The sequence below is a fragment of the Cydia pomonella genome, chromosome 28 (assembly GCF_033807575.1).
Source record: "Cydia pomonella isolate Wapato2018A chromosome 28, ilCydPomo1, whole genome shotgun sequence".
NCBI classification, from domain to species: domain Eukaryota; kingdom Metazoa; phylum Arthropoda; class Insecta; order Lepidoptera; family Tortricidae; genus Cydia; species Cydia pomonella.
In genome coordinates this window covers 2,225,850-2,250,086 of record NC_084730.1, presented here as the reverse complement: position 1 = coordinate 2,250,086, position 24,237 = coordinate 2,225,850, and the positions used below count along the sequence as shown (strand labels likewise).

The window sequence follows — 24,237 nt, the reverse complement described above, 5'->3', positions numbered from 1 at the left end:
GTTGTACGATACATGTGCGAATAGGTAATTCGCAACTCGTGTCGATTTAAAACACTCCCTTCGGTCGTGTTTTAATTTATCGCCACTCGTTTCGAATTTCCTATTTTTCGCACTTGTATCGTAATGTACTATTAAAAATCCAGTCGGGTGGTTTGTATTTATGCCACATCGTGCGCTTTAAGTTTTGAAAGGATTGAGGTATTTCTTACATACAATAGCAATAAATGTTTCTACAAGACTAATTTTAGTCTAAAATTTTAGTCGTTCTTTACATGAGAAAAAAAGTTTCTTTACATCAACTTGAAGCTAGTCACATTAAGTTAAACAAATGTCCAAATGTGATTTTGCTGGTGAGGACAGACTTTTTTGGAAAAAGCGAATTTGAAAAAAATACGTCGCTTTTTTTAAGCGAGAAAAATTGTAAAAAGTCAATCCTCATTTCAATTATAATCCATGAATTTTTATGGACTGAAAAACATATATCCTCCATATTGTAAAATTCAATGGATATTTTTTAGATTTTTTTTTATATTATTTAAACCCCGTGCTATAATAAATATATCTATTTAGATGTTTTAATTAACTAAGTATAATGTTACCTGCTTTATGTCTTAATATTTACATAAATAAATGAATAAATGATTTTAAGGGTTTTTTTTTTTAATATTAATATTACATATTCGCCGTCTTTATTCGTGACAATTTTCATTTTATTTTTTTACATAAAAAAAACTTTAGTTGTGATGGCAAAATAGTTCAATTGATCTTTGATTTTTACATGAAAATTGACACGAATTGTACATAAAATGTTAAATAGCATAAAATATGTAACGATTTGTGTAACGTACTCAACAGTGCGTTTCGAATGTCGAAGCAATCTTTCGTCTCTTTCTACCACGTTATAAAGAGAAGAACGAAAGCTTACAAAGAATAAGCCTAAGTGAGAAACTTTAACCTTATTGTGTCAAGCATGAATATTATTTATTCCAAAATTAGTTAACCTTTTGACCGCCAAAGACGTCATATGACGCGCGCGGCTACAGCCCAATATTAACCTTCATGCGTACCGACAAGGTTCATGATGACGCGCCGCGTACGATAGACGTGGCGTTCAAACGGTTAAATATCAGATTAAAATGTGATTCCTGTTCAGTCGAATTGGGTCTTTAGTATTGTAGCCACGGGGAATTTAAATTTCAAAAATGATAACCACTCAGATTTGTAAATGAATGTACATTACATTAAGCTTTGAACAACATTTAAACCCAAGCCTTAAGTCCGCAGCAAGCTCGATTCTCCATACAAACGTAGTTACGTTCTCATTTTAACACGACTAGCCAGATTGCTCTGAAACTTTGTACAGACGTGTTGTGTGTAAGTATTAATTTTTTCACCCTAACCCATCGGAATAAGGTGAAAAAATGTGCACATTTTTATAAACTGGACTGTACTTACATTAGGATAAGAAATCTAGGGCTGTAATTTGTTTACGTAGTTTTAGATACCATAGTTAAAAAAATATTTTTTTTCTATACATACTCGTTTTTGCTCTATTTCGTTTATTTTATAAGGTGGAGCAATATAACTAATTTCAGCCCTAGATATACCTCATCTCATTGTGTTTAAATATTTAACAATTTTATTTAACAATTTTATTTAAAATATTTTTTTACTCATAAACCATTACTCCACTTTATTTGGTTCATTTTTGGCAGCCCTAGCTCATCCCATTTGTATGTGCAAGGTTACAATTAATGTAGTTTTAAAATGAGATTAGAATGATGAAACATTCGAGAAAATTGTGTCACAATATACACGTCTATTAATATAGTCAGTATGGATAAATCTGGTGGTAAAAAAGCGCTGGTGGCCTAGCGGTAAGAGCGTGCGACTTGCAATCCGGAGGTCGCGGGTTCAAACCCCGGCTCGTACCAATGTGTTTTTCGGAACTTATGTACGAAATATCATTTGATATTTACCAGTCGCTTTTCGGTGAAGGAAAACATCGTGAGGAAACCGGACTAATACCAACAAGGCCTAGTTTATCCTCTGGGTTGGAAGGTCAGATGGCAGTCGCTTTCGTAAAAACTAGTGCCTACGCCACATCTTGGGATTAGTTGTCAAGCGGACCCCAGGCTCCCATGAGCCGTGGCAAAATGCCGGGACAACGTGAGGAAGAAGAGAGTATGGATAAATCTAAAACTTTTACAGATAGGTATACTTGTGTTGTTGGCATTTTGGCAATTCAAAACCCCTGCGGCTACGTTCCGTTAAAATACATTCCAGACTATTATCGTAACAAATAATTTCTTGCTTTACGTAGTAATAGTTCGTGTCATCCAAATCTAACCTTTAATGACATGGACATTACAAATCAAGGCACGCGTCTTCGTCAACGACACGATCTATACGATAGTCCAATATAAAAAGCAGCAAAGGTACCATTTATTTTCTTCAATTTGATTACAGTCTGTGATAATGAGCGCGTTACTGACATTTATCGACTTTACGTATCGTCAGCTAAATATGACACAAATGTTTCCAGCTACAAATGACGCATATACTATAGTCTGTCGCAGCTAAGATGTCAATCCTTACAGTTATGAACCGTTTAACCGATAACAGTTACTGACATTTATCGACTTTACGTATTGTCAGCTAAATATGACACAAATGTTTCCAGCTACAAATGACGCATATACTATAGTCTGTCGCAGCTAAGATGTCAATCCTTACAGTTATGAACCGTTTAACCGATAACAGTTACTGACATTTATCGACTTTACGTATTGTCAGCTAAATATGACACAAATGTTTCCAGCTACAAATGACGCATATACTATAGTCTGTCGCAGCTAAGATGTCAATCCTTACAGTTATGAACCGTTAGCCGATAACGTTACTGACATTTATCGACTTTACGTATTGTCAGCTAAATATGACACAAATGTTTCCAGCTACAAATGACGCATATACTATAGTCTGTCGCAGCTAAAATTTCAATCCTGACAGTTATGAACCGTTTAACCGATAACGTTACTGACATATATCGATTTTACGTATTGTCAGCTAAATATGACACAAATGTTTCCAGCTACAAATGACGCATATACTATAGTCTGTCGCAGCTAAGATGTCAATCCTTACAGTTATGAACCGTTTAACCGATAACGTTACTGTCATATATACACCGTGTTTTTATTGTATTCCGTTAACTCCGAGGTATGGGTAAGTACTTTTAAGGAAACTAAATGGCATAGTTAATTTGCAAAAAATAAACATTTTTTTTTTATAAAACGTAATTAAATGTTGCATATAGCGTTGTTGTAACACGGGCATAACATTTAATTCAACCAAAAAATTGAAAACTGTGACATATCAATGTCATTTCGAACATCGATCGTCCGAGATAGTACTTACGTTTAGTAGCAAATGTACTGAAACACTAATCAATAAGTAAACAGGCCTTAAGGCAAGTGTATACGCTCGTAAGGGCCTTATAAGATAAAAATAAATTATTGATTATCTCAGACATGGAGTTAATTAGAATACCGGTCTTCGAGAAAGTTAATTAATTAATAAAATCAGGCGTTACTGAGCGGAAATCCATGTTAATTAAAGCAAGAAATATTACTTTGCTAATCCGCGAGAAAATAACGTGCTAGTCAATTAGTGCTTACCCGTTATACTTACTGGCGTATTTTTATATGCAATTAATGTTCCCACCCTCCCACCGCAAAAATAAATACGCAAATAAATATAACAACCCACCACCAAAAGCACAAAACTTAATTTTATATACGTTATTTACTCGCGGATTAGCAAAGTAATATTTCTTGCTTTGGTTACTTAATTTTTGATCAGGAATGCACCCTTGAAATTAACGAAAAAAAAACACGGTGTATAAGGGTCAAATTATAACTGAATATGAAAAATTAATTCATTATTGCACACACAAACATGGGTTCAACAGCGGGGAATATACACTAAGTTGAGGTTGCGTGCATACAGCGATACTTTTATAATAAACCGTTTGAACAGGGGTCCCCAAACTAGGCATAGCCTATCTTGGGCAACCAGTTAATTAATTAAAAACTAGATAATTATGCCAGGATTAACTTCTTAGCTCTGTTAGACTATAATTATAGGTGTTGTTGAATTATTTCAAATGCAAGCAAAGCAATGATTGTAGTTACATAATAATATGACGCTTTATGGACTAAGATGTTGACAATCGTTATTTAAGCCATATATGGCAGTCATGACATGCAACTCAACAAAACTAAACAAATAATCTTATACGGCATGCACACTCTGTATCTTTAGGTATTTAAATAAAAGTAAACAAAATCTACCCTCAAATGGCTCCTAAAGCCAGTTGAGGGTAGATGAAAACATTACATGATCAAATAATGTAGGTTAAAGTCAGGTCGTTCAGTGACAGATCCAGGCGGTTTTGTATTTGGTTGGGTAACCAATAAATGTTATAACTACCCGAAAATGTACAAATTGTTCACTTTTATTTAAATACCTAAAGATACAGAGTTTATATACGAACGTAAGTATTTCCCCCTCTGGATAATAACATTATTAAACATATTTTGACACAATTTGTTATATAACACAGCTATGCCCCAACGTTTGATGTTTTTTCGAATTTTAAATTATTATAAGTTAATTTAACAATTTGTATGAAATCTGTTTTTCGCTTCTAATTTTGACAATAATCAAAAAATGTAAACAAGTCAAACGTAGAGAAATAGCTATGGTTAATGTACATCGAATAAGGTAAAAATATTTTTAAAAATGTCAATATCCAGAGAGGAAAACGGGGACTACGTTTGTATGGAGAAGCGAGCGTACTCTTTCCTCTTAACACAGTGGCTTCTCGTCTTCACAAGACATGCTGATTATGACGCAAACGATATTTTTTAGTACAAATGCTTAAATTTCGCGTACATGATGCGGTCTCAATAAATGATAAGCGCGCTAATTGTGACGCACACTAAAAAACAACAAAAATCATCAGCACTTTTACTTCAACCTTGATCTTGATCTTTCAACCGTCCTAGACTTTTGCCACTAACAAAATATTAGCTTGATTTCTGTTAACGATAAAACGCGATTTCCACTCGTGATAGCTATGACGCACGATAAAATTAACCATCATCAGCCGTGGCAGCATGGTTCCATTTTTATCACTTGTCACTATGCCCGTCACTTTCGCGCTTACATACTTGTTAAAACGTGACAGGTATGGTGACAAATAACAAAGAGCCGACCATCTTAGCCCTACAGAAGAGGAGTTTTTTTAGTTTCCGTGACGTCAGCTTTAAACAAAACAAATTCAGCGCTCTTACCTCTCTAGTATCTCTCTATAGATTTATCTGTGTCTCAAATTGCTTCTAATGAAATAGTAATTTATTTTCTGATATTTGATTATCGTCTTTATTCCCATGACGCAACATGTTTTCAAGGGGCTAACTATGACGCACGATTAAATTAACCTCCGTCACATCAGCTATAGATAAACCTGCAAATTTTACGCTTTTACCTCTCTGTAGAATATCTATAGTCGTCCGAGACTCTAGCTGTTTTAAATGGAATAGTAATTTAATTTGTGGTATTTAATTCCCGTCTTTATTCCCATGACGCAACATGTCTTGAACGTGCTAACTATGACGCACGATTTAATCGAATTAATCTCCGTCATATCAGCTTTAGATAAATCAGCAAATTCTGCGCTCTTACCTATTTAGGATCTCAATAGTCATCCTAGACTCTAGCCGTTTTAATAGAATAGTAATTTATTTTCTGATATTTTATTCCCATCTTTATTCCCATGACGCAACATGTTTTCAACGTGCCCACACGCACGATTAAGACACCATCATCAGCATGTTTTATCAGTTACTTCGTGACATCAGCTTTTATACCTCTGTAGTATCTCTCTTTAGAAATATATGTAATGTCACAAATTGATTCCCGTCTTTATTCCCATGACACAACAAGTTTTCAACGTACACGCACATATAAACACCGTCATCAGCACAGATATTTTACAAGTCGCTCTGTGACATCAGGTTTAGATAAATCAGCAAATTCAGCGCTCTTACCTCTCTGTAGTTTTTTTTTTATACCACATCGGTGGCAAACAAGCATACGGCCCGCCTGATAATAAGCCGCCTGGTATCTCTCTATAGACATGTATGTAGTGTCTCAAATTGCTTCAAATGGAATAGTAATTTATTTTCTGATATTTGATTCCCATCTTTATTCCCATGACGCAACATGTTTTCAACGTGCCCACACGCACGATTAAAACACCGTCATCAGCACAGATGTTTTATCAGTTGCTCCATGACATCAGCTTTGGACAAATCTGCAAATTCCGCGCTCTTACCTCTCTGCAGTATCTCTATAGTGGTTCTCGACTCTAATTGCTTCAAGTGGAATAGTAGTTTGTTTTCTGGGAGTGGTGCGACGGGCTTGGCGACGGCGAGAGTGGTGGTTTTGAGCGCTCGGGCGAGGGTTTTGAGGAATTTGTACCACTGACGTTCATTTGAGGTGGCTTCAGGGGTGTTGACGAGGAGGGACGCCTTTTCTATTAGGGCGCATACGCAGCTTAGGGTTAACTGAAAAAAAAAACACAGTTACAGGCAATAATCACAGCATCGTTTCGAGCGATGGCGCCACAAAGTTTGGTTATGCCCGGCAAGATGGCGCCACTTTTTAATCATGTGTCGAAAGATGGCAGTAAATTTACTGTGGCTATAAAATTGTTTTTGACAATTAACCTCTATTTCAAATGCTCTTTGATAGGCAGCAAGTTAAATGCTTTGTACACGGACGCGAGGTTAGTAAATAATAATAATAATTTGTTGTTGTTGGGTGTGACTTACGGGTGTAGCGAGTGCGTAGGGCGTCCTCGCAGGGTCTAACGCCTCCGCTAGTAACCCGCATGATTCCAAGATTGGGTTCCAGCCTGTCGCGCTTTGGATGTATCTGTTAACAAACCATACGTTTTTCGTTAATTTCGTTTTCAGGGTATGCTATTGTACATTACTACAGAGGCCGGGAAGTACACCGGGCCTAGACGGATAGTTATTGAGGCCGGCAACCCCTTTTTACGTCGAGGTACGTATAGTGCTTTCTCAAAGGTGCCATGAAATAAAATGATAGTTATTTACGATACAAGTTCAGACAATCGTGTTTTTTTTTTAATTTATCGCCACTCGTTGTGAATCACCTATTCGTACGTGTATCGTACAACGGATTGCGGCAGCGCCCGCAGCGCGCGCGCCCACACGGCCCGCAGCACGCGTGGCACCGTACAGTGCTAGTCTACATGGAGCAGTACTGACCTCCTGTAGTGCGGCTGCAGCGCGGCCAGCCCCTGCGCGTCGCGGCGCGCGGCTTGCGGCAGCGCCCGCAGCGCGCGCGCCCACACGGCCCGCAGCACGCGTGGCACCGTACAGTGCTAGTCTACATGGAGCAGTACTGACCTCCTGTAGTGCGGCTGCAGCGCGGCCAGCCCCTGCGCGTCGCGGCGCGCGGCTTGCGGCAGCGCCCGCAGCGCGCGCGCCCACACGGCCCGCAGCACGCGTGGCACCGTACAGTGCTAGTCTACATGGAGCAGTACTGACCTCCTGTAGTGCGGCTGCAGCGCGGCCAGCCCCTGCGCGTCGCGGCGCGCGGCTTGCGGCAGCGCCCGCAGCGCGCGCGCCCACACGGCCCGCAGCACGCGTGGCACCGTACAGTGCTAGTCTACATGGAGCAGTACTGACCTCCTGTAGTGCGGCTGCAGCGCGGCCAGCCCCTGCGCGTCGCGGCGCGCGGCTTGCGGCAGCGCCCGCAGCGCGCGCGCCCACACGGCCCGCAGCACGCGTGGCACCGTACAGTGCTAGTCTACATGGAGCAGTACTGACCTCCTGTAGTGCGGCTGCAGCGCGGCCAGCCCCTGCGCGTCGCGGCGCGCGGCTTGCGGCAGCGCCCGCAGCGCGCGCGCCCACACGGCCCGCAGCACGCGTGGCACCGTACAGTGCTAGTCTACATGGAGCAGTACTGACCTCCTGTAGTGCGGCTGCAGCGCGGCCAGCCCCTGCGCGTCGCGGCGCGCGGCTTGCGGCAGCGCCCGCAGCGCGCGCGCCCACACGGCCCGCAGCACGCGTGGCACCGTACAGTGCTAGTCTACATGGAGCAGTACTGACCTCCTGTAGTGCGGCTGCAGCGCGGCCAGCCCCTGCGCGTCGCGGCGCGCGGCTTGCGGCAGCGCCCGCAGCGCGCGCGCCCACACGGCCCGCAGCACGCGTGGCACCGTACAGTGCTAGTCTACATGGAGCAGTACTGACCTCCTGTAGTGCGGCTGCAGCGCGGCCAGCCCCTGCGCGTCGCGGCGCGCGGCTTGCGGCAGCGCCCGCAGCGCGCGCGCCCACACGGCCCGCAGCACGCGTGGCACCGTACAGTGCTAGTCTACATGGAGCAGTACTGACCTCCTGTAGTGCGGCTGCAGCGCGGCCAGCCCCTGCGCGTCGCGGCGCGCGGCTTGCGGCAGCGCCCGCAGCGCGCGCGCCCACACGGCCCGCAGCACGCGTGGCACCGTACAGTGCTAGTCTACATGGAGCAGTACTGACCTCCTGTAGTGCGGCTGCAGCGCGGCCAGCCCCTGCGCGTCGCGGCGCGCGGCTTGCGGCAGCGCCCGCAGCGCGCGCGCCCACACGGCCCGCAGCACGCGTGGCACCGTACAGTGCTAGTCTACATGGAGCAGTACTGACCTCCTGTAGTGCGGCTGCAGCGCGGCCAGCCCCTGCGCGTCGCGGCGCGCGGCTTGCGGCAGCGCCCGCAGCGCGCGCGCCCACACGGCCCGCAGCACGCGTGGCACCGTACAGTGCTAGTCTACATGGAGCAGTACTGACCTCCTGTAGTGCGGCTGCAGCGCGGCCAGCCCCTGCGCGTCGCGGCGCGCGGCTTGCGGCAGCGCCCGCAGCGCGCGCGCCCACACGGCCCGCAGCACGCGTGGCACCGTACAGTGCTAGTCTACATGGAGCAGTACTGACCTCCTGTAGTGCGGCTGCAGCGCGGCCAGCCCCTGCGCGTCGCGGCGCGCGGCTTGCGGCAGCGCCCGCAGCGCGCGCGCCCACACGGCCCGCAGCACGCGTGGCACCGTACAGTGCTAGTCTACATGGAGCAGTACTGACCTCCTGTAGTGCGGCTGCAGCGCGGCCAGCCCCTGCGCGTCGCGGCGCGCGGCTTGCGGCAGCGCCCGCAGCGCGCGCGCCCACACGGCCCGCAGCACGCGTGGCACCGTACAGTGCTAGTCTACATGGAGCAGTACTGACCTCCTGTAGTGCGGCTGCAGCGCGGCCAGCCCCTGCGCGTCGCGGCGCGCGGCTTGCGGCAGCGCCCGCAGCGCGCGCGCCCACACGGCCCGCAGCACGCGTGGCACCGTACAGTGCTAGTCTACATGGAGCAGTACTGACCTCCTGTAGTGCGGCTGCAGCGCGGCCAGCCCCTGCGCGTCGCGGCGCGCGGCTTGCGGCAGCGCCCGCAGCGCGCGCGCCCACACGGCCCGCAGCACGCGTGGCACCGTACAGTGCTAGTCTACATGGAGCAGTACTGACCTCCTGTAGTGCGGCTGCAGCGCGGCCAGCCCCTGCGCGTCGCGGCGCGCGGCTTGCGGCAGCGCCCGCAGCGCGCGCGCCCACACGGCCCGCAGCACGCGTGGCACCGTACAGTGCTAGTCTACATGGAGCAGTACTGACCTCCTGTAGTGCGGCTGCAGCGCGGCCAGCCCCTGCGCGTCGCGGCGCGCGGCTTGCGGCAGCGCCCGCAGCGCGCGCGCCCACACGGCCCGCAGCACGCGTGGCACCGTACAGTGCTAGTCTACATGGAGCAGTACTGACCTCCTGTAGTGCGGCTGCAGCGCGGCCAGCCCCTGCGCGTCGCGGCGCGCGGCTTGCGGCAGCGCCCGCAGCGCGCGCGCCCACACGGCCCGCAGCACGCGTGGCACCGTACAGTGCTAGTCTACATGGAGCAGTACTGACCTCCTGTAGTGCGGCTGCAGCGCGGCCAGCCCCTGCGCGTCGCGGCGCGCGGCTTGCGGCAGCGCCCGCAGCGCGCGCGCCCACACGGCCCGCAGCACGCGTGGCACCGTACAGTGCTAGTCTACATGGAGCAGTACTGACCTCCTGTAGTGCGGCTGCAGCGCGGCCAGCCCCTGCGCGTCGCGGCGCGCGGCTTGCGGCAGCGCCCGCAGCGCGCGCGCCCACACGGCCCGCAGCACGCGTGGCACCGTACAGTGCTAGTCTACATGGAGCAGTACTGACCTCCTGTAGTGCGGCTGCAGCGCGGCCAGCCCCTGCGCGTCGCGGCGCGCGGCTTGCGGCAGCGCCCGCAGCGCGCGCGCCCACACGGCCCGCAGCACGCGTGGCACCGTACAGTGCTAGTCTACATGGAGCAGTACTGACCTCCTGTAGTGCGGCTGCAGCGCGGCCAGCCCCTGCGCGTCGCGGCGCGCGGCTTGCGGCAGCGCCCGCAGCGCGCGCGCCCACACGGCCCGCAGCACGCGTGGCACCGTACAGTGCTAGTCTACATGGAGCAGTACTGACCTCCTGTAGTGCGGCTGCAGCGCGGCCAGCCCCTGCGCGTCGCGGCGCGCGGCTTGCGGCAGCGCCCGCAGCGCGCGCGCCCACACGGCCCGCAGCAGCGCGTGCGCCCCGCAGCGCGCCAGGAACCGCGCCACCAGCGTCTGGGAACGATAAAACGATGTAAGTGACACCTCATTTTTTTATACCACGACGATGACAAACAAGCATACGGCCCGCCTGATGGTAAGCAGTCACCGCGGCCTATGGACGGTTACAACTCCAGAAGTGTTACATGCGCGTTGCCCACCCTTTAAAAACCTGTACACCCCTTTTTTGAAGAACACCTTACTACAGACCCTCGGGAAAACCTCGGATGAAGCTCATTCCACAGCTGGAGCGTCCGCGGAGTAAATTCCTCTAAAACTACACAGTACGCGACCATTTAGGTTCTAGGGTGTGAGGATGAACCCCCTACCGACGACGAGCGGTGCGGTGATAGAAAGCGGCCGTGGGCATCATGTCAAACAATTCTTCAGAACACAGCCCATTGTACAAGCGGTAGAACACACACAAGGAGGCAGCCATACGTTTGCTCATATAAACGAGAATAAGTAATTTTGTACCGACCAGAAAAGTCTGAAATTCCTGGTGAATTTCCAATATGACTTGGAACTCCGATAGACGTTTAATATTACATTACGATACGAGTGCGAAAAATAGGAAATTCGAAACAAGTGGCGATAAATTAAAACAAGAGTATTTTAAATCGACACGAGTTGCGAATTACCTATTCGCACATGTATCGTACAACGTTTTACAGTACATATGGCCCATTAAATGTTCGACATAGTAACGTAATATGCTAATTTTCGCACTAGTGCGGTAAAGTAGCACCATATGTACTGTAAAAAACATAACGCTCTTACAATAGATGTCGCTAGAGTGCGTCCCTAAAGACCCATATGGTGGAAATATTTACTATCCTTGAGTAAAATCTTGGTAGATCATTTGTCAGAGCATAGGCTAGTGATCCAGTATGTTTAACCTCCCTCCTCACCGAGACAGTAATCTTTTTCCACTTTTAATTTATTTCGCCACTTATCTCGAAGGAAGCTCTAAAGCAGGTGTACTTTGCTCACTTCCATTCTATTATGTCGTACGGCACGCTCATTTGGGGTAACTCCACTGATGCCAGAAGAGTCCTCATAGTTCAGAAGAGAGCAATTCGTACACTTGCTGGAGTAAAACACAGACATCCATGTAAAGAACTTTTTATTTCGGAACGCATAATGACTCACTACTCACAACACCTCTTTGAACTAATAATATTTAAATTTTTAAATTTTTGTTTCTCCACTGATTTTTGAACTCCACTGATGCCAGAAGAGTCCTCATAGTTCAGAAGAGAGCAATTCGTACACTTGCTGGAGTAAAACACAGACATCCATGTAAAGAACTTTTTATTTCGGAACGCATAATGACTCACTACTCACAACACCTCTTTGAACTAATAATATTTAAATTTTTAAATTTTTGTTTCTATTTTTATATATATTGACTGTTTTTTTAAATATTTGCACGCCTGCATGCAGACTGAATGCACGGATTTTCTTTTATCTTGTAAGACCTTTATATTACTGTGTTCTATGCAAATAAATTCTTTGAATCTTTGAATCTTTGAATCTTTGTCAGAAATAATATTGCTCAATTTTCTCGTGTAGATTGTCCAGGAAAACAACTGCGTAACACAGGTCGTCTCAGAACAGTTCCTCGTCGCTTGGTGCTTTCAAAAAGGAACCCACGAATAATCGGACCTACTTATTTCGAGCACCTACCTGCCGAGATAAGAAACGAGCAATGCGACGAAATATTTAGACGTAAATTGAGAAACCTTTTGTTGGAAAACCCTCTGTACTCAGTAAATGAGTTCATGGAATTGACATTTTGATTCAGAAATTGTTTTATTCTTATTGTTTTTATTTATTGACATTGTTTTCTTTATCATACAGATGATCCTTATTGGGAGATACTATTTCATTGTTTTTTTTTTATATTGTTGTGTGTTGACGATTCTTATTGGGAGATATTATTTGTGTTCTTTTATTAATTTATCGTTTTTATTCTTATTGTTCTCGTATTTTCGTAAGTTTTGACATTGTAAATTTATATTTTGGATTTTGTAAGTATTTACCTACTTACTGTTATTCGAATTGTATTGACAATCCTTATTGGAGCTATAATTTTATTTCATTAGTACTGTTATTATTTTCATTTTTATTTTATTTTATTTTGACGATCATGATAGAAATTCTTATATTTTTGACATCAATGCAAATTTATTATGTAATTGTCTTTCATGAAATAAATCATGTAATCTAATCTAATCTAATGTAAACGGTCCGAGAAATCGCATACGAATGTCACTAAATTGCTGTATTTGATTGGTCAGCTGAATTGGATTTACGAGTAACTCGCAATGTAAATAAATTCGCATGAAAATTCGTTATATTATATAAAATGAAAAGTTGTATAGAGTTTGACAACAATCTGCGTCCTCGTGTCATTGTGCCCCTTTCGAGAGCTTATTTATACGTTAAACAGCATGTCGGTTCAGAGGGCCTACCGCGGACCACGTTCGACGTGTTACCTCTGTGTCGCACTTGTAAATTCGTACGTAAGTGTGAGAGGGAGGCAACACGTCGAACGTGTTTCGCGGTAGGCCCTCAGAATACTAATTTGAATATCCGCGTGATGGACAGAGAAATGCGTTGGCCAGATGCTAGTTTCACAGACCTTATAGGATGCTTTGAGGTCGCATCATCAGGCGGAGACTCATGCAGAGTAAAAATATCACAAATGCAATTTTTAGTTTCGTTGTTGTTGATTATTAGTTTTAGACAAAGTCCTTGTTTTATTTATTCATAGTTATTATTGCTTTCACCTGTTGAAACAGGCGATGGAAAAGAAATGGGAGTAGGCACAAGACATCCATATCCTATTTGTTGATTTTTCCAAAGCATAATTATGTCAGAGAGACACTGTATAATTTTGCCGTGCTTTAAAGTTCCAGACAACTTGTTAAAAATGATAGCTTTCGCCACCAAAGTAAGCAGGATGAGTGTAAAATACTCGTGGAGAACAACAGCCGAATTTGAACTGGTCACTGGTCTGAAACAAGGAGACGCTCTTTCGCCAATGCTGTTCAACTTGGCACACGAATACATCGTCCGAAAATTGTTTTTGGGGTGGGGGTGTAGAGTTGAACGGCAAACATAAGATCATTGGATATACTGATGACTTGGGGCTATAGATTCTACACAAAAGCCAACTGGAGGCTATGGCTAGGATCGTAGAGTATTAGGAAGGAGAGAAGATGGTCTCAGAATCAACCACCAGAAAACAGAATATCTCCTAATGAAAAGGTATCATCACATCAGAGTGAAAAGAAAAGACCTAGTAGTCGGAGCAACTGCCTACAAAGGTACCTTGGTTGCACAGTGCCGGGCGTTACCAACCGAAGGGGAGAGGAGATAGATGTTCGAATCCAAAATGCTCTTAGATGCTCGGCAGCGGACCACCGAGTTTTAGTGTCGAATCTGATCAGTAGACTGAGCCAGATTCGAATCAGTAATCCGATTTTCATGTGGAGGTGAGTTTCACACTTGGACTCTGACACGGGAAAAAAGAGAACAAGCTCTTAGTGACGAAGAATTCTGGTGGAAGATTCTGGAACCTATTAGAGATGAAGATAGAAGTTGGTGGCGTAGGAAAAATATGGAGCTAGAGAAGCTAGTTGCGGCACCCAATATAATTAGCGAGATTATAGCCGCATGATTTCGCTGGCTCCGTCACTTGGACAGGACGGGAGAGAATCCAGCTGTGAGAAGATATACCACTGGAGCGATGTGGCCTTGAAAGACCTGTCCGCGCTTGAAGTATCCAAATAGCGTGGAGTGGCGCAGAATAGGGCAAGTGACGTTCTCTTGTGTCAGAAGCCATTTTGGGTTACTGAGTCAGTAGAGTAAGTAAGTATTGCTTTTATAGTTATTATTTCATTGCTAATGGAACTGATACTGAATGTAGACGAATGAACACGAGGTGAGGCACTAGATGTATTTCCAAATATGGACTAGTTAATCCAGATATAGACCCTCCTTGTTTAAGTACGGTTTTAAAGATAACATTATGTTTGTTATTATAGTAATCAGTTCGCTCTTAGCGGCCGCGGCTAGCGATCGTCTCGCGCACTGATAAGAAACCAGTTTCGTGCGCGCTTAACTACACGATTTACTAACCGCGAATATAAGGAAAATATTTATCTTCGTATATAAAATACTAATACGGTCATTATGAAGTGTAAAACTTGTAGTGAACCCGTGATTGATGGTGTGGACTGTGGCAGCTGCCGTAATCAATTTCACTTTGGGTGCATCGGCGTAGTGGAAACCACCTACCGAAAAATGAACATGGATCGAAGAGCAGGAATACGATGCCAGAAATGTCGGGCCGGCCCCGATAATTCACAGGACATAGCCACCATTCTCGAGGAGCTGAGAGGTTTTAGGGCAGAGTTCGGCACCACTAAAGCAGACATTGAGCGAATCTTCAATTCTGTTGATTCTTTAAATACAAAGTGGAACGAGATGGAGTCCCGGTTTTCCAGTTTAGAAGACAGAGTGATTGCCTTGGAAAACAGTGCGAAAGTCGTTTCGAAATTACAATCGGAACTTGCCACCTCAAGTCAGACAATACATAACCTAAAAAATGAATTGCATGTGCGCGATCAAAATGCACGGATAAACAATGTCGAAATATCTGGAATACCGTATAAAAAGAGTGAAAATCTTTTAATGATACTGGACACTATTTACAAAAAAGTTGGTGTACATCTGGAGGCTAACGAGGTTGATTCCATACATCGCGTCCGCCGTTTCGTCAGTAGAAATGCTGGTTAGGTTGACCCCAACTCAGAAGGTGGCACGGCGGGCGACAGGAGCGCAGATAGCAATGCGAGTGCGACGGGACTACGTCCCCCCGCGATTATAGTAAAATTCACCAGACGGCTGTGCAAGGACCGGCTGCTGGCAGCGGTGCGCGCGCGCCGCGGCCTCACCACCGCAGACATCGGCCTGGAGGGACCGGCTCGCGCCATATTCATAAGTGATCACCTAACGCCGGCAAATAAACTGCTTTTAAAACGCGCCAGGGAAAGGAAAGCTGAACTCCAGTATGCATACCTTTGGACGCGCGATTGCAAGATCCTCATGCGTAAGACCGACACATCTAAAATCGTCGCGATAAATAATGATTCGGATCTTTTAAAGTTAAAGTGACTATGTTATATTATTATGTACATGTATGCATGTGAATACGATTATTATATACTCTATTGTTGCCCTTTGTCTTTAAAAATAACTGCCAAAGTACTTTTCGTCAATTTAGCACTAATCACATCATTCGTTAATTATTTGTTTACGACTATTGTGGACAGACCTGCATGCGCGTTACATTATTGTGAATGTGAATGCTGTCGTTATCTCAACCACTTATATGTACCTACATACGCCCGCGGCAATGCCACAAATACTTTACCTGTTAATAAACAATATATATATGCTCTTGTATTCTATTATTTTATAATACCTCAACTGCTTTAAACTATAACGGTGCCTTTTTAGTTACTACTGCTGTTAATAGCTACACACAGTATATATATATATACGCCTATGCTATGTTCTTACATTTAAAATAGTGCAAATAAATATATTCTTTATCTTCAATGACAGATAAGCTATTTAACGGTTATTATCAAAACGTACGGGGACTACGAACTAAATCGCATAGTTTCTTTTCACACCTTGCCCTGGCCGATTACGATTTTATCTGTATCACTGAATCCTGGCTGACCTCAAATTTTTATGACAGAGAATATGTTGACGAAAGATACATAGTATATAGATGCGACCGCTCGGAAGCCGACAGCGGCGCCGCGCGCGGCGGGGGCGTGCTGGTAGCGGCGCGCCGCGAGCTGCAGCCGCTGCGCCGCGCCTGGCCTTGCCCCTCCCCCGTGCATGCAGAGTGTGTTTGGATTTCGCTCCCTGTTTCTAACGATCACAACAATAATTCTCAGTGTAAATACTTAAATATAGCATGTGTATATATTCCGCACGGACCTAACCACATGGATGCTGTCGAATAATTTTTTGACATAACTTCTCGACTTATTCTCGATCACCCTAACGATGTATTCCTTATTACCGGGGATTTTAACATCTCCCATGCCGAATGGTTAGATGGAGGCTCCGGTGCACTATCTTTAAATAGTTCTAGTAATGTTTTAGTCCAATTTTTACATGATTTTATGGCCCTCTGCAATTTAAATCAATTTAACTATATTGTTAATGTAAATAATCGTGTCCTTGACCTCATATTTAGTAGCGGGCTTTGTACAGTCCTCAGGTGCAATTTTCCTTTGACTCCAGAGGATATGCATCATCCGGCATTAATTTTAAATTTAAAACTTAATTATACTGCGTCAATCAAACCTGCCAAAACTCTTATATATAAATTTTATTCAGCAAATTATGATGATATTAATAGCGACCTATTAAATGTAGATTGGGAAACATTCTTCAATAATTTAAATGTCGAAGGTTGCGTAACCAAGTTTTATAATTTGTTATATACCTTAATAGACAAACACGTACCTTGCCGTTATTCCAGAAACTCGTGTACAAATTATCCTGTATGGCATAGTAGGTCACTAAGAAAGATTTTGAAAGAAAAAAGAAAATATCATAAATTATGGAAATGTTATGGTAACCCGTTAGATTATGAAAGTTTTACAATCTTAAGAAAAAGGGCTGAAAAAATTGAAAATGAGTGTTACAAGAATTATATAGATAGTTCCGAGGATAAAATAAATTCACATGTAAAATATTTTTGGAAATTTATTAAGTCTTCAATGTCCAATAATGGTATACCACAAACAATGAATTACAGGGGGGTTTCAGCATCCGACGGGGAAAGTATTTGTAATATGTTCAGTGATCACTTCCAATCAGTCTTTGAACAGTCCACTTTGCCACCTCTGGACATTAACTCTCTGGAACCTCCGCCAAAGCCAGTTTTAAACTTTAGTGGTATCATTTTGACAAATGAAATTGTCCTCAAATATCTGAAATCTGTTAATATAAATAAGGGCGCTGGACCTGATCGTATACATCCTTTACTAATTAGTAAATGTGCTGATACTTTGGTTGTTCCCGTCACTAAAATATTTCAGCAGTCTATCAAGGAGGGGAAAGTCCCGCAAATCTGGAAAACGGCGTGGATCACACCTATACCCAAAGGTTCTATAAGTCAGGACATCGAAAAATATAGGCCTATCTCCAAGTTATGCCAATTCAGTAAAATATTAGAGAAAATTGTTACTGATCAATTGTCATACGCTGTCCGGCGTCATATCAATCCGAGTCAGCACGGGTTCTACAAGGGCCGAAGTGTGGAGAGTAATCTTTTGTCCTTTAGTGAAGTCATACTAGATGCAATGGATAATAAGTATCAAGTCGACGCAGTTTACACAGACTTCGCCAAAGCGTTCGATAAAATTTCTTACAATACGCTTTTGGTGAAACTTTGGAACCTTGGCATCCACGGTGATCTTTTTCGATGGGTAAAATCTTATATAGAAAATAGGTCCCAAAGTGTTGTACTCGGAGGTTTCTCATCGGCTTTTAAAATAACTACTTCAGGTGTCCCACAAGGGTCCCATTTGGGTCCGTTATTATTTATTTTATACATAAATGATATCACGGAGTGTCTAACAAATTCAAAAGCTCTTTTATACGCCGATGATACTAAATTATTTCGAGTCATTAAAACTGACGTCGACTGTGCTCTGTTGCAGGATGATTTAACTAGGTTTGAAACTTATTGTGTGGAAAATAATCTGTTTTTAAATAGTGACAAATGTTCAGTTATTACTTTCACGCGGAAAAGGGATCCCATTGCATTCAGTTACCGGCTGTGTGGCAGTACTCTAACACGACAGCACAGTATACGTGACCTAGGGGTGTTAATGGATGCAAAACTAACGTTTAACCCTCATATAGATCATATTTTAAACAAGGCATATAAACAACTGGGTTTCGTTCTTCGCGTGGCAAAACCTTTTCGAAGACCTCTCACTTATAAACTTCTTTATAATAGTTACGTTCGCAGCAGATTGGAATTTGCTTCTGTGGTTTGGAATCCTTTGTTTAATGTCCATAAGACTCGAATTGAAAGACTCCAGAAAAAGTTCATTAAAGCACTGGAATTTCGAGTGGGTCGTAACTATACATAGTTACCTAGGGGTGTTAATGGATGCAAAACTAACGTTTAACCCTCATATAGATCATATTTTAAACAAGGCATATAAACAACTGGGTTTCGTTCTTCGCGTGGCAAAACCTTTTCGAAGACCTCTCACTTATAAACTTCTTTATAATAGTTACGTTCGCAGCAGATTGGAATTTGCTTCTGTGGTTTGGAATCCTTTGTTTAATGTCCATAAGACTCGAATTGAAAGACTCCAGAAAAAGTTCATTAAAGCACTGGAATTTCGAGTGGGTCGTAACTATGTAAATTACGCTTCCTCGGCTACACATCATAATATCCAGCCACTTTCACTTAGACGGTCCTGTACAGATTTAGTATTTTTATTCAAAATTATTAATAATATTGTAGATGCCCCCGACTTATTACATAAAATTGGTTTCCGTGTCCCCCGTAGAAATGAACGTAGTTGTCGCAGTAAGGCATTATTTAGCATTTCTAACAGCAGAACGAAATACGCACAGCATTCATATATTGGGCGCGTATGTAGGCAGTACAATGAAAACTGTATGGACGCAGATTTGTTTTGCAATTCATTAGGCCTCTTTAAAAGAGCAGTATATTCTTTTCTAAAATAACGGTGAAAAGTTGCAGCAACCTGATAATAGGTACCTGTGATTTAAGTATTTTCTCAGTTCTCTACATATATATATATATATATATATATATATATATATATATATATATTTTATATATAAATTTACGCTTTTGTTATGTACGCTATAAGTTTACACTATTATTATTTTTTCAATTGTACATCGAATAATTTAAAATTAGGAAACTATAGGTCTATAACGAAATCAATCCATAGCTATTAGCTAAGTTGCTCATATGTTTATTTTAAGACTGTTTGTTTCTCAATAAATTAAAAAAAAAAAAAAAAAAAAAAAGTAATCATTTAAAATTGGCTGGGATAACGTCTTTGTATCAAAACATACTTAAAAGCGTTATTTCTGTTATCTGAAATATTACCAAAATATTCGAATAAAACTACTCAAAATATCCGAATAACGGTATTTGTATTAAAACATAGTTAAAAACGTTATTTCTGTGTTATCTGAAATATCCCTTTGTTCGGATATTTTGAGTTGTATTATTCGAATATTTTCGGATATTATTATCGACGGATATTCGAATATATTTAATACCCGAATATTCGGATTGCAAACCCTACGCATGGCACACTGCGTCCAATTGGCACGTCGACGCCAACGTGCGAGCTGGATGACGCTATAATATGCGCATAGCACTGTCTCGCTCAAACTTCGGAGCGATGTACGAATCGGATGAAGTGTGCGGAATGTGTCATGCGCTTAAGAGGTCATCCATAAATTACGTCAGATTAACTTGATGTTTTTAGCATGTCTTACCATTAGGTTATCCAAAGTTTTGATAAAACGAAATGCCTACCAATAAATATTTTATAATTTTCACGAAAAAAAAAACATCTCAATAATCTCCTACGCATTATCAATATAATTATTAAAAACAAATCATGTAAACACAAATACAAAAATTAATCAAACAACCCGTCCCGAGCCCTCCCAGGCGCAAAGGTGCCCATCACGCTCGCCGCGTTGCCACGCTGAATCGCGATAGACAGCCTCTGCATCAGGAATCTCCTTAGTGTTTCTTATAATTAAACTTACCAAAACAGAAAGAAAAGTTTTAAATCTTACCCGTTCTTTTCTATACTCTGTATCTTTAGGTATTTAAATAAAAGTAAATAAAATCTACCCTCAAATGGCTCCTTAAACCAGTTGAGGGTAGATGAAAACATTACATGATCAAATAATGTAGGTTAAAGTCAGGTCGTTCAGTCACAGATCCAGGTGGTTTTGTATACGAATAAATGTTATAACCACCTGAGAATTCACAAATGCTTGTTTACTTTTATTTAAATACTTAAAGATACAGAGTATAACAGTGAGCATTTGCGGGACTCTATCCGCGTGCAGTAAGCCGGCGAACATTTTGTCGACCAGCTCATCCTTTATTTTCGTGTAGTAGATTCTTGACCGGGGTCGGTTACTGGTTCACTGCTAGGTCCACCACCTGCTAGACTTTAAGACAGAGAGAAGTTCAACTCGCCCGTCCCTTTCTAACAGTGAGCATTTGCGCGACTCTATCCACGTGCAGTAAGCCGGCGAACATTTTGTCGACCGGCTCGTCCTTGTTTTAGTCTAAGGGGTTTTCGACTGGCGGCTTCTAGTTCAAAGATACGTTCACCATCTGAAAGGCTCTAAGACAGAGAGAGGATCAACTCACCCGTCCTTTTCTAACAGTGAGCATTTGCGCGAGCCTGTCCGCGTGTAGTAAGCCGGCGAACATTTTGTCGACCAGCTCGTCCTTGTTTTCGTCCAGAAGGTTCTTGACTGGCGGCGGCTTCTGGTTCACAGCTAGGTTCACCACCTGAATGGTAATATTTTGATATAAATTTTAATGCTTAAATTTTAAATGCCAAGGTCGTTATGGCGAAAAAGTTATCGTTCGTTCGTAAAAAAAAACCATATCCTCCATGCTCTCAAGTAGGGTCTATAAATTGCTCATAATTGGCTACTTGACAGTTTTTTGCAAATAATGTCAAACGATCTTGATTTTCCTGAGGATCAAATGTCTATATGGGACTCATGGAATTTAAGCAACCCAAGGGTCAAAAATGAGAGTTAAAGTCTGACGCTCGCACTTGACGATTGAAACGCCTCTAACAAAATAATAATGTAATGTGACGTCACATCATATAAGTTTGTCCTAAATGTATGGAAGATCAAGGAAATTGCCATTTTGACCCTGAAATATGCGTTTATGTGTATAGTTGTCATACAATTTATTTTTCAATAAAATGTAAGGAATTGAATTGTACCATTTGTTTTCTATTTTTGAAAGACAAAAAAAAAAATTTTTTTCAGACTGCCTTGTATTTTTTTATAATCTCAATATAATTTTTTAAATTCCACTTTTTTTATAATGGATGGCACATTTTCTATCCATTTAACTAAATTTTGTTATAATATTCAACATGTGTCAAGTACCCAATTATTTTCCTCGTCTTGTATTTGTTTCCTATCAAATAAAAAATAATAATTCCTTTGCCTTTCTAGCTGTAGATTATATTTTACATGAGAAAAATTAAAAACTAAATTTAATCTCATACAAAAAGCTCCACTCCATCACATTTTTCGGGAACAAAAAACAAGACATCGTAATTTTTTTGACCCAAATACAAAGAGTTTAATATGTCATCGTATTTAAGAATTATTTCGCTTATAATTTAGTTTTTTCTTCGCAAGTGTGATGAAAAACATTGTGTGTAACTCCGGGGGTAAGAATATTGCAAACTCGGGTCATTAATTGCCTCCAGTCTGCGGCTGTCGGCTGGGAATTACCACCCTCGTATCCAAAATTTCACTTACCCCCCTCGTTGCACAATGTACTATTGTCTAAAATCGGATGCCTCTAGCTGCTTCTACTTTTCTTCTGTAGTTAGTAACATGTTAGTTACCTGTCTCTTATCCACACTTTCGCTCTTTGGGCTGTCCTGCTTAGGCCTCCGCTGCACAGACTCGATGTTCCTCAGGAACACATTGGAGTCTTCTTCTAGCTCGTTCTCTAGAGCTTCCTTCTGGGCTGCCTCTAATTACTTCTGATTCTCTTCTGTAGTTAGTTACATGTTAATTACCTGTCTCTTGTCCACACTGTCGCTCTTTGGGCTGTCCTGCTTAGGCCTCCGCTGCACAGACTCGATGTTCCTCAGGAACACGTTGGAGTCTTCTTCTAGCTCGTTCTCTAGAGCTTCCTTCTGGGCTGCCTCTAATTACTTCTGATTCTCTTCTGTAATTAGTTACATGTTAGTTACCTGTCTCTTGTCCACACTTTCGCTCTTTGGGCTGTCCTGCTTAGGCCTCCGCTGCACAGACTCGATGTTCCTCAGGAACACGTTGGAGTCTTCTTCTAGCTCGTTCTCTAGAGCTTCCTTCTGTGCTGCCTCTAGCTGCTTCTGCTTCTCTTCTCTTTCCTGCAATGGATTTAGAAATGCCAGTAGTTAAAATGGGCTGTGAGCCAGCGATAGATTTTTATGGTCAAGTTCTTTCTAGACCAAAGCGGTTAAGACACATGTATGTGTCTTAACCGATGACGACCGGTTTGGCCTAGTGGGTAGTAACCCTGCCTACGAAGCTGATGGTCCCGGGATCAAATCCTGATAAGGGCATTTATTCGTGTGATGAGCATGGATATTTGTTCCAGAGTCATGGGTGTTTTCTATGTATTTAAGTATTTATAAATATTTATATATTATATATATATCGTTGTCTAAGTACCCTCAACACAAGCCTTATTGAGCTTACTGTGGGACTTAGTCAATTTGTGTAATAATGTCCTATAATATTTATTTATTTATTTATTGATGTGTAGTGAAGCCTCGTGAAGTAAGCTTCCGCTCCGTCTGTGGATTGAGGAACGGCAGTTAGGCAAAAATAGTTGTAATTTCTTCCCCACTGAGACGATGTTGAAGTAAAATAAATAACAAATCTTTTTTTTTTAATGTTTAAGCTGTGTTTTGATATCCTAGATATTAAAATGACAATTCAGTTGGAATGGCCAACATTTTTACCCTATATTAACCCTGCTTTTGTACTATTTTACAAGCTTTTATTTAACTTGCCCTGTTAGCATGCATGTTATTTTGTTAGTGTCAAATCTTGGAAGCTAAATTTGAGCCACTTCCCGATTTCGTATTGAGCTGAAATGTTGCAGACATATTTAAATCGGATCTTCATCTTCCTCGCATTGTCCCGGCATTTTACTATTAAAATGAGGATGGTCTCATAAATTGTGTCAATCGAATTGTCAATTTTATATATTGTATAAATACCTTGAGTATGAGCGCGTTGGATATCGCCAGGGGATCGTTTAGCTCTTCAAGCCTAAGCAATATGAGGTATAGCGCCTCAATATCTAGTAGAAGTTGTTTAGTTCTGCGCATTTCTCGAGGGACCTGAAAAAAAATCATATTTGTAAATTTTGCCAAGGAGTGGAATGCCCTGTCCGAGTCTGTGTTTCTGCATGAGTACAATCTGAATATCTTCAAGGCTAGAGTAAATAGATATCTCATATGTAAGCGTGCTCCACCGTAGACCGCATCATCACTTACCATCAGGTGTAATCGTGGTCAAACGCCTGCCTATGCTTCAAAAAAAAAACAACGGGTTGCACTCCGGGAGTGCCGGGAGAAGTGAAAACTTAAATATTAATGTTAAATACAAAAATAATA

The 24,237-nt window shown here is 42.7% G+C and overlaps 1 protein-coding gene across 1 annotated transcript in view; it reads right to left on the bottom strand.

Moving 5' to 3' along the window:
* Positions 1–2,423: 2,423 nt before the first annotated feature.
* LOC133533059 (protein PAT1 homolog 1) overlaps positions 2,424–24,237 on the bottom strand; it is a 44,950-nt gene continuing 23,136 nt past the window's right edge. Inside the window, exons 12-17 of the mRNA XM_061871990.1 lie at positions 23,839–23,961; positions 22,822–22,980; positions 21,234–21,377; positions 10,608–10,747; positions 6,903–7,005; positions 2,424–6,635 (exon numbers count right to left, since the gene is read on the bottom strand). Coding sequence (XP_061727974.1) covers positions 6,333–6,635; positions 6,903–7,005; positions 10,608–10,747; positions 21,234–21,377; positions 22,822–22,980; positions 23,839–23,961 — 972 coding nt within the window. The 3' untranslated portion in view covers positions 2,424–6,332. The remainder of the gene's footprint in view (positions 6,636–6,902; positions 7,006–10,607; positions 10,748–21,233; positions 21,378–22,821; positions 22,981–23,838; positions 23,962–24,237) is intronic.